This window comes from Homarus americanus, unplaced genomic scaffold, assembly GCF_018991925.1.
Source record: "Homarus americanus isolate GMGI-L3 unplaced genomic scaffold, GMGI_Hamer_2.0 scaffold31037, whole genome shotgun sequence".
Classification (NCBI taxonomy): domain Eukaryota; kingdom Metazoa; phylum Arthropoda; class Malacostraca; order Decapoda; family Nephropidae; genus Homarus; species Homarus americanus.
Window position 1 is genome coordinate 1,333,039 of NW_024722227.1, and position 16,828 is coordinate 1,349,866.

General features: G+C 36.5%; 2 protein-coding genes across 7 annotated transcripts in view; one reads left to right on the plus strand and one right to left on the minus strand.

Moving 5' to 3' along the window:
- LOC121862262 (cytosol aminopeptidase-like) overlaps positions 1 to 3,817 on the plus strand; it is a 50,653-nt gene extending 46,836 nt beyond the window's left edge. Inside the window, exons 10-11 of one of the 2 annotated variants that reach the window (XM_042360370.1) lie at positions 582 to 661; positions 3,195 to 3,817. In XM_042360370.1, the coding sequence (XP_042216304.1) occupies positions 582 to 661; positions 3,195 to 3,353 (239 nt within the window). In that variant the 3' untranslated portion in view covers positions 3,354 to 3,817. Of the gene's footprint in view, positions 1 to 581; positions 662 to 1,966; positions 2,047 to 3,194 lie in introns of both variants that reach the window. The other variant, XM_042360369.1, reaches the window with a different exon arrangement.
- A 10,058-nt stretch (positions 3,818 to 13,875) lies between these two features.
- The window catches only part of LOC121862263 (inactive rhomboid protein 1-like), a 109,460-nt gene continuing 106,507 nt past the window's right edge, over positions 13,876 to 16,828 (minus strand). For all 5 annotated transcript variants that reach the window (XM_042360371.1, XM_042360372.1, XM_042360373.1 and 2 more), the window contains one exon: positions 13,876 to 15,490. In XM_042360371.1, the coding sequence (XP_042216305.1) occupies positions 14,902 to 15,490 (589 nt within the window). In that variant the 3' untranslated portion in view covers positions 13,876 to 14,901. The remainder of the gene's footprint in view (positions 15,491 to 16,828) is intronic.

Here is a 16,828-nt window from a genome sequence, read left to right on the forward strand (position 1 = left end):
AGGCTAATTAAAACACTGAAATGATATTTCCACAACTTTTATGGTTTCTTATGCAAAACAAAAACTGTTGCAGTTGCTCTGCCATGAATTATGAACATATGACTGCAAAATTAAAAACAAATAGTAATAGAGGTGGTACCTGCAAATTTAAGAATGTGAATTTATATTTCATGAATTATCAAGACTCCATAGTATTATTAGCATTATGTAGCCTTTTGTGCTATAATTCAGTACATATTTAAAAATACCTGTAATCCTATTTACATTTAAATTAAGGGTTAAGTATAAGACTCCAACTGTATCCTTATACTTAACCCTAAATTTAAATGTTAATAAGCTTGCAGATAGTTTTAAATACTGAATTATAGTACAAAAGGATATAGCATGCTAATAATTTCAAATAATAATTCTGTACTGTAATTATAACCCAAGACAAGGAGAAAAAATCTGAATGTTGTACATTTTTACATGGACTTAAATTGCTTACTGCACGTATATGTTTTTTGCTTTTTACCCATGAATAATTTTTCTTACTAAATAGAACAAAAATATCAACACAGTATCTTCCTGTATATTTTTAGACAGTTGGTTAGCTGATGTGAATAACCAGGCAAAACACAAACCAGCGGGAGGCTCTTGTACTGCTGCAGGGTTCCTAAAGGTACTCATAGTGATTCTGTCACTGTTGGTTGTTGAGTGGATTCCATGGCACTGGTAAAAATAGAGAAGCAGATTTTTGAGATAAGTAGTTTTCTTCACTGATCTGGCAGCAGCTTTTTTGTATCTGGCATCTCTTCCCACATAGTTGGTCACTTTTGTTACGTTGAGTGTGTGTATTATAACATCTTTTACTCACACTTGGCACACACTAGTACAACTAATACTCAATCACTTTTTCATTCTTGTCTATCACCATACTGTACTTGCCATTCTTTGCAAATTTTGGTGTTTTATTTTTGTTGAGTACCAATGGAGCAGCTTTATCATTTCTGCTGTATCACACAAGTATCTGATAATTTTTCAAACTATCGTATATGTCTGGAGTCACTCTCAGTCATTAAGTTACTGCTAGTCATGGATCTTCAACATTTAAGATGTGTAGTGACTCTGTGACCAGAATCTCTAAGCGTATAGAGATCTGTGTTTGCTGTAGCGTATTTATTGTAAGCAACATTCTGTCAGGTGTTGCAATATCTGTTTAACAGAATTATCAAATTTATTCTAACTATTAACAGATGGATCAAGTACAAAATCTTACTTGTTTTAGACCAATTTATGTGTGGGTGTGTGTGTGTGTGTGTACATATTCATATGTACAAAGTATTTGATTTTAATCAGACTATCACAACTCTGCACAAGTACAGTCTCTCCTCGACTTACGATGGAGTTCCGTCCCGACGACCAGGTCGTAAGTCAAATTGGTCATAAGTTGAAAAGGCAAAAATAATACATAGAAATTCTAAAATTCGTGTCTCTTTTTTTCTCAGCACCACGAGAACTCTCACTTTTACGCTTGCTAGCCATTTTAAAGGGAATTACAAAATTTTTTTTTGTCAGTACACAGCGCTTTCACTAACAAAAACAATGACGGCCAAACACCAACTGAGCGGGATACGGCGTGGATGCTGTATACCACGAGGTGGCCCAGCACGCTGTCATACGGGGTCACATTATTACCAAACGTTTTGGGACTCGAAAATACGTAATGTGAAAAATATTTTATACGGCCACGGGAGTTGTATATCTGGGTTGTCGTAAGTCGAATATGTCGTAAGTCGTGGAGAGACTGTATATAATTTATTATCATTATTCAAATCTGCTTTTCTTATTAATATCTCTGCCATGGATGAGTTGGTCTCACTCCTATGATTGTTCACATCAGCTACCATCACCTCAGCATATTAATACAGCAGTTCTGGAGTATAGTACAGTATAGCATTTTATTTACATTTATGAATATCATTAGACTTTGGACTGGCTGATGTGCACAACATTGGCAAGTACTCTCGTGATGGAGGGTCGTGCACTGCTGCCTCGTTTCTCAAGGTAAGTTTCAGTACATCATCTTGCCTAATGATAAAATTTGAAGTGTTGTACAGTGAGTTCTGCTATAACGCGTGTTTTGATAACGCGATTTATGAATAGAGGAACGATATTTGTATAACGCGAACGCTTCTTTGCTGTAACGCGATTTTTGCTTACTATTTCTCCAATTTTGTGGTATTAACTGTGAATATGGTAAAGAAGAATATCTCCAAGAAGCGTTCTGGTGTTCGAATTCCCGGTGATGATTGTAAAAGTAAGGATATAACACTTGAAGAGAAGCTCGATGTTATCAACCTCAAAATCACCCTTCTCCCCCATCAAGTTATATTCATATTTTTTCAAGGTAAAGTGTTACATTTACTGTATGATTTCATTATTAGATATGAATGTAACATTTATTTAGACTGTGCTATCCTTTGTGTTAGGCTAACTACTAATTTTTTTTCGATTTCGAGTAGTAATCTGCACCTAACCCTATTTTCTCCATAAGCCCTGTTATTTCTATTACGCGATTTTCTATAACACGATATTTTACAAGAACACAACTATCGCGTTACAGCAGAACTGACTGTACTGGGTAGGGTGTTGCAGTATCTTAACGATATTTAGATAAGGTATTATCTTGGAGTAAAATTAGACAATATTCACATTTGATACTCTCTTTGAGGTGTATCTTAAGTCTTTAAATTTAACATTTTCTTGGAGTATATCTTGGCATTACAGTAATCAGGAGATTCAACCCATGAAATATACTTAATTATTATAGGCAGGCACATTATTATTGTTGTTGTCTTGTCACTCTAATGTCAGGTCTACACAATGATAATCCATCACACCTAGAAGGTTTACTGCCCTTGTCTTGTGACAGATGGTTTTAAGAATATGTTTCTGGGGGGTGGGGGGGGGGGTTGTCAGTAGGAACACATCTCCAATTAGATGATTGTAGCCAATGTGACTATAGGTTTTGAATTATCGATAGCCTTTCAGGAACATAACTTTTTTGTAACTCAAGACATGCCTGTACTGTACTTGGTACTGTATTGATTGACAATGATAACATACTAGATACAGTATAGGTGTATGATAAATGTTTACATGGAGGAAATAAAGCACTTTGTCATTTTTAATTTATGGTCATTGAATTTCAGGAATTTGTTACATGTGACCACTGGATGCATATGGATATCGCTGGGGTAATGGAGAACAAAGATGAAGTGCCTTATCTGGGTAAGGGCATGAGTGGTCGCCCAACCAGAACTGTTGCACACTTTGCTGAGCTAATAGCTTCAGGTAAAAGTGAGTTGTAAATTTTTTAATTTCTGGCAATATACCATTACTCAGAGTTGTGAAAGTAAAGTGTTTTATGCACTGATATTTTTGTCTAAAGAATGTTTTCATACATTCTATCAGATACCAGTAGCTACTGTATACACTGCCAGTAACCTCCATTTTCTACTCTGCCAATAGTGTACAGAGTAATTAAGAAAAATCTTATTTACTTATGTGATTTGTGGGGCTTTTGTCCATTATAAATACTGCACAAAATAAGAGGATCTGTGTGTCAGAGCAATTAAACCTGTGGATGCCTGAGAAAAGCTCTTCCAATATATATTACTCTCAATGACATAAGTATAGTTTGGCAGCTACATGGGCATTTAAAATAGTCAAGAATAGAACACCTGTATAAATTATTATATCATGAAACTGTAAGTCATACTGTATTTTGATATGTAGTCGAGTTGTTTTGTGAGAATTAAATTTGTTATTGTTTCTTAATTTGTTTTCATAATCTTTTGTTACTGGATATTGTATACAATAAACCCTCAACATTTATTAGTTTGGTGTTTGTTGGTTCGATTGTTCACATTGGGGCTCTCTGTGTACCGGGTATTTGCTTTAACATTTGTGTCACATAAATTTAACTGCAGATTCAACCCTTGCTGTATCATTAGGAACTGGGATTGGAGGCCCAAAAAAATCCTCTTTTACCCAGTACCTTAACGAAAACTAGTCAAAACGTTCAACTAATATCCATCATTTATCCAATTACATTTGTTTCAATTTTTGGAGGCTGAGTGTAGAAAACTCTTAAAATATTTTTCTTGGGTTATGTCTATTGATCCATCATACCCCATGCCTGGTTAGAGGAGGGAAATATTATCTCCCTGTGCATGCATAACACTTAACAAATGGTTCCCTTTTTCATTTGTTCCTGTAAATCACTCATTCTCAATTTCTCTACACAAGAAATCAGACTACAGTATAAAATAGCCAATCTGAATGGTTATTAAGGGCAATAATTTGTGTGACTTTTGCAAAACTATACACAATAAAGTATTAAATAAAACTACAGTATACAGTACCTGTTCTGGTAAATAAAACTGGAAAATTAGGAGGGGGAACCAAGTGATAGTCATTTGATTGCTTTATTCTAAAAGTGTCAATTTGCTCTTTGTCTATTTTTCAATGCTTTTTTGTTCAATCCAGAATGCGACGTCTAGCTTTATATATAGGTATGTTAATGCCTAGCAATAACTCGCCAGGCCAACATACAGGCAATTATAACATCTAATAATTACTTAATACGTAATATTAGGAGAACACATCGCTACCTGGCATTTAATTGCAATTCTCAAAACCCCATCCCGCACCCTCCATCACACGCATTGCTACCTTCATCTTCTTGCCTGCCGAATCAGCTGTAAATACGCACAAAGAAGGCTCCGCTAATTTGTGCTGTAATAGCTGAAATATTAAGTGCCACGAGGATTATATACAGTATTACCCCGCTTTACGCGGTTTCACTTAACGCGATTTCTCATATACGCGATGCCTCGCCAGAACCGAACTTTCACTTAACGCGGTTCATCTACTCATATATGCAGGAAGCGGCGCGGGCACGATGCGCACAAGGTCGCCCAATCATCAAAACATTACCGAGTTCTTCACCCGCCACCCACCACAGCCGGCCCAAGCCAGTGATAGTGATAATCATAGTGAGGATATGGACTTATATGGACTTTGAGGGGTTTGACAAAGAGGCCCTGCAAGCCTCTGTGGTGGATAGTGATACAATTGATACAGGTGAGGGCCAATAATCTGCCCTCTGCCTCGGAACCAACCCCCCATCCCCGTGTGCCCAGCCATCTTTTCTACTAATGTAAGTGTTAAAAAAACCTAATATTATTGATATTTCTCTTAATTATTAATTGTGTGTGCATACCATCATAAAGTTAAGATAATATTTTTACTACAACATAGTTGTGTGTCGTCAAAAAGTGGAGTTTGGGGTACCCTGTGGGTTCAATTGACTGCGTAAAGCGGGGTACAACTGTATTTGGTGTTTATACATCTTAGCACGGTGAGGATATCGAGTGACTTATTTTGCTTATGTCTCTCAGATATTGTGTTTGGGGCAATTTTTTATATGGTCTTGTCAAGCATGGCGACCACGGCTTATCTTCTATCTAGGAAGACAGTAGATCATTAGTGACTAACATCCTCTGCTTTCAAGTCACTTAGTGAATGACGTATTTTGCCCTTTCGGGCTCGTCTTCACTGAAAAAATATATGTACAGTATAGATATATGTATATATGTATATGTAACTGGTCGGAATTACTGGACTTGTTCCTTTCTCTAACTCTTGGATGATCTTGTACTTCACCTCGTAGCTTAAGGAACGTCGTGTCTTCTTGGGCTTAGGGCGGTTGGGTCCAGGCAAGGAAAGGTTTCTCTCTGGGGGCGGTGGTCCGGCGGAAGCCATTTTACAGAACAATGGATGCACGATTACACGGTGTGGCCTGGAGGGATGAAACTGCCGTGGCTAGGTCAAGCGTCGTCTTTCCTCCCTCCCTCCCTCCCTCCCCCGGGTGGACACGTCATATTACTTTAAACCAATTACAGCTAGCAGTGGAGGGAGGTAGGGATGCATGGCCAATCACAGTCCGATAAGTCATATGACGTCACTGATAACGCAAGAGACATGCACTGCGCAACCTTACCGCGCGGCTTGCCCAGGCGAAGGCGGGAGCAGGCGGGTGGGGTGAATCTAAAAATAGCGTCGAGCCGGACACACTCCGCGTAAAGGGGTACACGCACCGCGGAATGTGAGCATCCTGGGTTCCGGCAGGGTACTGCGTAAACGTGGAAACGCGGAATGTGGGACCGCGTAAAGTGAGGGTTGACTGTAGGCCCAGTTCCAAAACCTCTCACTAGGGCAGGAGCGCTCTCTTCCCTCAGACGACCTTGAAAACTCTGTATCGCCAATGGCGCGGCGTTTGAAATTACACTGAAGTTTCTGAATATTACAATCGACCCCCACTAAAAAAGACAGCACTGTCCTCATGTGCTGAGAAAAACATGCATACGACCCCCCTAAAAAAAAATTTCTAAGAAACTGCACGTTACACCTGCAACGTGCTAAACGCAGCATTTCCGTCTACTCTTCTCTTTTTCTCCCTCCCGCTAACATATATACATACTGTATATAAAATTTTTCTTTGTTCCAATTTTACATGTGCAAGTATGAATACTGTACCATGATATATGTGGCCAGCCTTCTCCCTCTTCTCATGTTCGTTCACAAAATTTTACGGGCTTCCGCTCTGGGTTTTCTAATTACTCTCAGCATGCAGGCCAGAGTTAAGTTTTTTCTTCATAACTCTATTCTATTCATGTCCTCAGTAGCGGGTTCAGCCTTTCCAGGCGAACTTTAGCAAGGCTGCTAGTCTTAGTGATCCTTCCGAACGCTGACCATCTGGTCTTACTTGTATCCTCAGTATGGGTTAAATGGGTGGAATTCTCAACCCAATACATCTTGCTAGAGTATTGGTGAACGATGTTAGCCAATGGAGCGCTATGGTAGCAGCTCAGCACTGTCAACCCTTCGGGTGACTTCATGCTCACTCAGGCATTATCGCTCAAGCTAATTAATTGAAGCAATAATGTCTGTGCACCCTGATTGGCAACAAATAGAGAACTTGGTGATCCCTCAAAATATAAGTGCTCTAAATGAAGTTAGCTTGATTACGAAATAAAGTTCATTGAGCTGAGGGATAATTGAGATAAGAGAAGGGAGAGGTGTATGATATACAGTGGTCCCTCAGTTAATGAACACAATTCATTCCGGAAGGTAGTTCGTTAACCGAAAATTTCATTAATCGAATCCATTGTTTCAATGGGATATTGGGTAATTGGTTCCAGCTCACCGAAAAGTACATACAAAGTAAAAAAAAAAAAAAATGCAGTAAAGTACACTTACTTTGAGGTGTGTATGTAGAAGGTTCCTGGTTGTGTATAGCCTTCCCTTACTCTTACACAAAGTGAAGAGTCATTCCATCACTCCTGTACAAAACATGTTATTCCCTAACTAATAAACATGTTCAGCCCTTCGCTCATTCCTAAATAACACAGTTAGTACTGCCCGTACTCCTACACAACATGGCAAATTCTTCCCTCACTCCTACATAGCATGGCAAATTCTTCCCACATGAAGGTGGGACAATATTATACCAACTTTGCTGCATTACATTATATGGATTACTGTAACAGCCTACTGAATCACTACTGCTGTTTAATTTATTTAGTAACAACCTGAATGATTAATGGATCAATATTTCTGTTATAACCATGTCCTTCCTTGAAGATGAAGTACAGTACTGCACTGTGTATAAGAGGCATATCTGTACAGTACAAAATGCATTGTTATAAATTTAATAATTATTTAAAAGGCTAAAATGCATTTAATATATTGAATCAAAATACAGTGTCATTATTTAAATTATTCAGGTGAAGTAAAGAGTTAACTTTTTTATCATTTTATTAGTACACAAATGTTTTTTCACCCCATTTTCATAAAAATCTATGTTGGGGAGTTTTACAGTATTTCATCTATACATTTTTAGTTTTATTTTCTTTGGTAATTGGTTCAATACAAAAAGCATGTGAGTGTGCTCAAAACGTATGGTATTGTATTTTTATACAAAAACATAAAAAACTGCCTCACAATCATACCATACACACAGAAACTGTACAGTCAGACAATATGCACAGGCCAAAATTCTCAAGCTTACTGTTGGGTCACAGATAAACTTGGGTGTTATATTTCTGGGTAGCAATTGGTTATCCTAGTTTTGCAGTTACAAGTGAACTACACGAAACTCAAGTTTATCACCCAGCCTGGAGAAGCAAACCACCCCATTTATCTTGTGTACCAACAAAAACTTCAGTTTTTTAGCCTATAGGTCACGAATGAGTAACTTTTTACATGTTAATCCATCACAAATACACTACTTGATAATAAGAAAAAGTCTTAATTGTAAAGTTTTACATTACTATAGAGATGATCTTTGGTAAAATACGCAAAGACTCATGGTTGTCATCTTAATTAGGGTGTTACTACAGGGAAATAATGGAACAAGCATTTAGAACGAGCAGCCCTTTACAGCAATAAAACACGTAACGGGAAATATTCCATGGGTACACAACAAATCTCTTGCATTCAGTAAAGGCTGTACTGTACCCACTCCATACACGGGAAAAAATATTTTTTAACTTATTTGTGGCCCATGTACGCTTTGATTTTTCATGGTTTTTCATGAACTCATCATTAAATAAATAATGGTACAAAAAAAAGAAAAAAAAGTGACCATTTGATTAATTCTACAACAAAATGATATTAATAAGAGTACTGTAATTTCATGCTCCAACCATAGCTTCCTGATACAGGGTATTAGTTTTTCCCTAAAAGGATTGACTTAATTAAGTTTACATAATGAAGTATGGCAAGGAAAAAATAAGTATTACTATATATGGAGTAAACAATGGCAGTAAAAAATACTCTTAAAGTTGCACATCGGAGTAATTACTTTGACAAGAAATTTAATTTTCATGGTTATTTTTTTGCTTAGCATGATCCCTTAAAATCAATCTTGTTTGTCTCAGAACTAAAGTATGTACAAATATTTAAGAAAAGTTTGTGAAATTTGCTTGTGCACCCTTATATTTCCCCTTTCCCCTTACCCAATATGTCTTCAGGCTGCTGCTCTTCTAGAACTGAAAAAGTCCACAAAAAGAAGCCATAATCTTGTGGGATGTCATTGACAGGAGTACAGTAGAGTGAGAGGAAAATTATGAAGAAGTTGCATACCTGATAAAGAAAAAAAAAGAAAAAAAAATCACCATATTGAAATGTTACATATCAGGAAAAATACCTAAGTTAGGGTATATCATCATCCAATAGATTATTTAGATTTTTTTCAATTTATTGTTACAAAATGAAAAGGACATTGTGAAATCTGTTTCATCACTAACTTGATTATCCATAGCATTAATTTCAGCATCTATCATTACATGGTTATATAAGTTCGAGAAAAACACAAACGTGTATCTTTAGTTCATCAATGTTTTGTACATATGCTAGGGCTTCATAATGTAAAAATTAAATTACATCATAAGACCTAGGAAAACAATGGGTAATGTTTTGTAATGCTTAGCTGAAGGAAAATAGTTTTCCACAATCATACATCTTTTCATTGATGATACCCATATCAAAACTTTCTGATTTGAAAAACTTCAGATATTGCAAAATGAAAAAAGGTCCACCCAGTTTTATATTTTCAACAGAAGTATAAAATACCCCAAAAATGCCCAACTCCAACAGGATACAATAGCACTTGATAGAGTAGTGAAACATTGACATCATATGTAAAGGTGTGATCCAGTACAGAATATTGAAGACCTGCAGCTCCTTTTACCTTCCCTTAAATTTGTGACTTTTGCTAGTGAATTTTATAGAGCGAAGTGGATAAACATGTTATGATTTATTACATTAATTATATAATAAGGCAATTGGGGGTTGAAGCCAAAGTACACAACTTTTATAGAAAAGGGACACATTGTTAGTGATGCTGTCCTCAACAATAAAAACACTCTCAACATCCTGATCTGTATCTGTACCCTTCTGTCTTCTTTGCACTTGTATAAAAACAACAGTGCATATGACATTAACATTAACCCATAAACTGGGCAATGGTTATGTACATGAACTGAAATTTTAAGTGTGCAAATTGTATGCATACTGCTATGTACAGTGATATAACATAGCACTGAGTTGTGTCAGTTTCAGGGGTTGTTCACCTTAGAAAAAGGGCTCAGTTGCATAACAAAAGAAACTGAGCCTCTTCAACAATTTTAAAATACATTAAAAAAAATCAAATATTAATGAAAAGTTTGTCACCCACAGAATATGAATATTGACAATCTACTTTTTTATACTATGCAATCTTCAACATTCATAAACTTGTCATCCAAGTTCAAAAAAATTGTGTGAGAATACAATATAAAAGTACGAAGTATATTAGTCTTTTCATTGCTCAACTGCATCCTTCATTACTGGCCAGATAAACAGCATTCAAAATCCTATCATTCTAATATTTAATCCTCACAAATTTTTTTAAAAAATGGATATTTTGGGATTACCAGTATTTCCTGTTTATACAAAAATTGAAGGAAAACAGATATGAAAGTGGATAACAAGTACTCCCACAAGTGTAGAATAGAAAATGGGTTTCCCACAAGTTAACAAGGGAAAGCACACCAAAGATAAGGGAGTATGCTAAATAGTAACTGTATGCACCAAAGAGATGAAAGGTATGGTGATTAGCATTGAAAAAGAACATGGATGGAGGATGGTGGTGGTGGGGATGGTAGAAAGGGTAGTGAGTGGGTTGTTGGGCTGGATGGGAGGGGGTGTAATGTGCCTGTACACAGATAAAACTTAGCATGGTGTTATTTGTGTGCTTTATAAATGACTTATCACTTAAAAAATGGTATATCAATTAAATGAGCATTGGTAAAGTCCAAAAAATTTCATAGGATTACATTATATGATGATACATTATCAATGTAAGACATGCAACAAAATCATCAAATATCAAGCCACTAAGGAAATAAAAAGATAATAAATTACCAAAAGATAAAAGACTGCAGCTTAAAATCAAAGATGGATGTTCTGCCCTACAAATCACAGTTAATTTGGAAGTTGCTTCACTGCCTTGGCTAAACATAAAATAGGACAAACACATAGTCAAGGACATTTTAAAGGCTTAGCAGAAGGGAAGATTCCCTAAATTTGCCTGAGAGTTGACTTATTGAGATACGTAAGTCAACTACTGAGCAAGGGGAGTGTTCACGTTTCTTCTGCCAAACACATGGTCTTTCTTACATGCTATAACAGGTCAGGCTCCTACAAAAGGAGTCCAAAATTTGGCCAGCACAGAATAAAGGTGTATGATTAAACTACTTTTTTATCTTACGTATGTAAAGCTTTGAATCAACTCTTTTTACTTGAACACAAACACAACAAAACCTCAAGTTACACCTAACCATAAAAAAGTAGTAGTATTTATACCTGTATCTGCATATACTGTAGTGCTAATGAAAATAAAATATTTAATATCTGCACCATTAACCATATTCAGAGCACGCTTGGTACACCTGGGATATCTTCCCTATATTTTACTTCATGGCTTTATCAATCATTGAATCAATCATATTCCTTTTATCAACAAAACTTCAGAAAGACCTGCAAGCTAGGTCCTCCTTTTTTTTAAGTTACTTTAAGGATTAAACATTCATGGGTCAGGGCCCAATCACATAAATAATCCAAGACCATGACTTATTACATGAAGCTACAAGTCAATACCAAATGAAAAACCTTCACCTACTTTATTATTGCTTAGCAGATCTTGCAGTTGTTGATATAAAGACATGAGGAGTAGAATACAGGTATGTCCCCTCTAATACCCATATTAACTGGGTACCTCAAACCTATCACATCAAAGGATGTTGTGATGATTTTCTATGTGGTGCAAGAAATTCCCATCATTACTTGATATCAAAATACCCTAGTACTTGCACCACCTTTCCCAATTTCATTCTTATAAAATAAATTATAAGTGACTTAATATATGACACAAGTGCAAAATTGTTTTCTTTCTCAGAGAATCAACCTGAAATCTAAAAGTAGCTAATCAACACCAATATCCATGGCTGACCAAATTGTGCATTATTTTCTTGTAGTTGCACAGATTCATGTCCACATCCCAGATAATCTTTAACAGCTTATATTCTGGGCCCCCCCATTCAAATATCAAGAACTTACATGATGAAATGAGTTATAAATTATCACATATGAGAGCATCCTAATAACAACAGATTTTCATACAAAGTATTGTTCTAAATGAGGTGATGAAATAAATTACATGATGAAATTATGACCATATGAAAACTACTCGTTACATTTGTGATGATGTAGCTCCATGATACTTGTGAGGGGCTCGACATGAATTATTTACCAACAATATGCAAGTTAAATGCCACTGGTAGCATGCTTAAGTGAAAAAACACTGACTTCAAGTGATAAGTAGAAAGTGCAGTATGGACTCAGTGACCAAGAATTTTATGAAGGCAATAAAATTTGGAGAGAATTGATCCAGAACATCCATTGCCTTTGCTCAATGTGTGCTCTCTCTGATAGTACAGTACTGGAATTGAGGAACTGCAACAGATATTACTCAATTTCTGCATCAAATTTTGTATTGCCCTCAAAAAGATTCTTCAGTAGTTCAGTCTTTATGCCCACAGGATATTACTGTACACACAGTCACGATCCACTTATCAGACTTATCTGAGAACGTTATACACAGCTGTGAAGAATAGCCATCTCCACAACATTGTGCTCATTCCTAGAGCGCTTCTGCAAGATTACCTCAAGTCCTCCAAAGGGGTTGTCAGTCACGGATTGTGGAATTATACTGGACAGGCATTTTGCTATTTCAGATATGCAACTAAACAATGACACAGTAAATATTTATCTGCACAAGTCTGGAAGGATGGTTCTTGAATTAATATGAATTACAATTTACCTGACATACTAACTGTTACAAATGTTATTTGCAAAATAATCCCCTACTAAGTTGTCAATTCCAGTAACCATTCCCCACTGTATGGGATAAGTTATCTATGGTACTCTTGGACCACCCATTACCTTTACTGTATACACGTTTTAACCATTAGATTACTACTTTATATTTGTTTTCTCATTTATTTTTCAATAAGAACACAAGACTTGAATAAATCTATTTCTGAATATGCACAATTGCAATTATTTTTTATGAACAAACGTGCATAGGATCTAATCACATTGTCCAAATTCAATTTTGTTATCCAATGTTGACTGCTAAAATAAACAACACAATTTATGAGAACAGATTTAGAGATTAATTTTTTCTGCATTAGTGACAAAAATTGAATTTGTATTTGTTGTTCACCCATTAATATACCGGTAATATATTTAAGCAAAATGATTTTATTGACTTTAAAATAGTGAAGAATTTAAGGTTCCAATACTATTCTGCAGAATCATAGAAGCCAGTGGCTGATCTTTTAAAGAAATTTAACAAATGTTTTTTAAACAATGTTCAAAGACCTAAGGTACTCATAATATTCGGACTCAACCAAGATGAAACATACGTACTAACCATGTGCACGCTGGCAGTTGCAATTACTTTTGTATTTCTTTTTCATGCACTGAGTTTATTAAAATGAGCAAATGACGAATGTAAGGAGTTGAACGTGATGAATGGAAGCAGACGTGACTGACGACACCCCTGTAGCATCACATTTGCTAGAGTGGAGAGTGAGAGAACGAGACCACTCAGAATTACCCACAGTTAAGGTCCACAAAAATGGGAAACAAGGATATGATGTCCAATTATCTTAACACTATGCATATGGGATTCAATTATGGGGAAAATCAATGGGTATCCTAACCTACACTTTTATTTTTCACATACAATCATAACCATAATAATAATAGTAACAGATCTGAGACAAAGAATGAGAGGATTTTTTGTTGCATCTTTCACTCTCCAGTTCATCTGTTGGGCCGCAACTATGGAAGTCCACTGGAGATTTGTCCTCAGGTAATTGAGCGGTGTTTTCTGTATTCTAACGTGTCATCAAAAACTTGCTGAGCGCTCTCACTGGCTTTTCCTCGTTACTATGTCTCGTGTGGTATTTCAGAATTGTGGCCCATTGTCCTTGGTGCGACTGCCCATCTCTCCTCACTATTCTGTGTTCTAGTGTGACAGGTAATGCCACAACATCAAGATAGGCTGTCAACAAACCAGTATCAATGCCAGTTATGAACAAGACATGTTTATATGTTTTTGCTCTATCAGGTTTAATGTCCAAGGATATACAGTAGTTATAGTTTTGTTGATGCAATCATGACTGTGTTAGAAGGTAATGAGATTATCACTCTCTACATATCTCAGCATTTGATTAGTTTTCTCATGACTGCTAGATGATCTGGAGGCAACTGAATGGTCAGGATTCTGCCAATGTTTTGGAATACAGTATATAAAATATTTCACAAATTCAGCCATGGAAGATAATCCAGCTTGAAGGAATTTAAAGTGAATTGAAAATATTCTTATCCAGGATAAATTTTATATGAAAACCATTTTAATACAAAAGTTTTACAGATGGCATAAAGACAAAAATTTAACTTTTGCCATTAACTTGTTACATATATGCAATTCTTGTTCATAACATGTTAATACCAATTTGTTCATCTGACTGATGCTAGTTTAGCCCTTAAAACATGCGGGCCAAAATAGGCGTTGGTATATCCCATATTTCCCCGAGTATGAAACTAGAAAATGACCATAACAGCAGTGATCACTTGTATAACATACGGTAATAATTACACTGGTTATATTACTAGAAATGTTGGCACGTCGGTGACCGTTGACTGACAGCAGATGCCGCCCAAGCAAGCATCAGCCTTTCATATAATATCCAACTTCTTGTTGAAATTGATGTTCTGCTCTGCACAAAAGTCCCGCGTTAAAGGGATGCAGTTTAGGTATTCGCAGATCTTGCACTCGTATATGGGCGTGACGTAGAAGAGTATTATAAGCGCTGTGAGCATCACCACCACGGCCACCAGACACACCCAGATGAGCAACACCTTCCTCCGCTTGTCGTATGGACCAAACGACACGAACGGCAGCAGTGCATAAGAAAGCAGGAACCCGAAGATGAAGCCAAATATGTGGGCGTAGTTGTCCACCCAGGGTAAGAGCCCCACCAAGAAGAAAGTCAATGTCATGACCACCAGTTTAGCGAGTACCCTCCACGGGTTTCTCATCATCTGCCAAGAGTTGATGAATTCCACAAACACACATGCCAGCAGTCCAAACTGGGAGCCAGAGGGACCGACTTCTGCCCGATACGGGACGAAAATAGCAGAGGCCAGGTTGCCTGCGATGCCTGAAACTATGTAGATGACTCCGATTCGCACAGGGCCAGCCAGCTTCTCAACATCTCGCATAAGGTAGTATTGAAGCACTACTGAGATGAGCAGGTGCAGAACTCTGAAAAAAAAATCCAAAGTAATGTCTACTTTTTTTTAAACATTAATACAGTTCAGTACAAAAGAAAGTATGTACTCTTATATCTTATAGCTGCTTTCCTATTTCTGCATGACAACAGTAGTTATCTACACAAGGGAGGGATAGTTTAGTTCAGAGGGCCTAAACATGAGATTGTCTCTGAAAATACAAGAATATTGTAATCTAAAGCTGTTTTTGTGAAACACACTTGCCCCACTGAGGTTAGAATTAACAAAGCAAACAGCTCAGTCATCCAGTTAGGTACACATGGTAAAAAATGACAAAAAAAAAGTATCTTGGCACACACTGTGTGAAACAATATGACACCACGGACAAAGGATTTTGACAGCCCCATCAAGACAACACGAGTCATATTAATAATTTCGAAATTCATAGGACCCATCTACGAAGAAACTTTTTTTTTACTGTGTGTGTGTGTGTAGCTCAAGGATGCCTTCAAATTATTTTGTCCTATGGTGGATGCTTCATGTATAATTCCACAAATCTGCATAAGAGTTATGGTATGGATAAACAAATGGACAGGTGGAACTCAATTTGCTCCAATGAACATTCAATGGGGCATAGATAAACATTGTCAATGCCTCTCAAACTCTTTAACGATATCAATATCTCTACCTATAAATGTGCACCATTATCAACTTCAGGTACAGTATCCCTCAAGTTATGGAATTTCCCAAAAACAAAACCGAAAAGTATGGAATGAGTTTGGAGAAAGACAAAAAATTTACACTTGGAGAATATTCCAATAGTTTCTGAAAGGGGGGGGGGGTATAAATCATGCCAACTTCTAATAATTCACATAAAAGAAACTCAAATACACAATACCCTGTACTGTATAAATACATTTAAACAGCCTGCGAAATAAAACTACATAACAGTATTAAGTGTTGTATCCATAATAACTGGAAGGGACAACACACCATCACCTTAAGTGCCACTCTCCACAATATGGTAAAACATAGAATTTTTACTACAGGATTTTTTATTTTTAATAATATTTCTTTTCTCTTGAATGCTGTATGACCTTAAAATAGTTTCAATATCATTTCATTAAGTCTGAGGGAGAGGTTTAAGTAAATGTTGATCTTGTTTCTTTTAGTTATTGATAGGTGGTGTTTAATTTGCAGAGTTTGTGATGTTTTGCAAATTGCAGATTTTATCCAACTAGCTCTGTGCTGACACTATATTACATACATATCTGGTTACATTGTTGGTCATTAATTAATTCAAATTATAAGCATGGCCAGAAATGGCTGAGGTAGGTTATAGTACTTGTGTAAAGATATAGCCACTACCTAA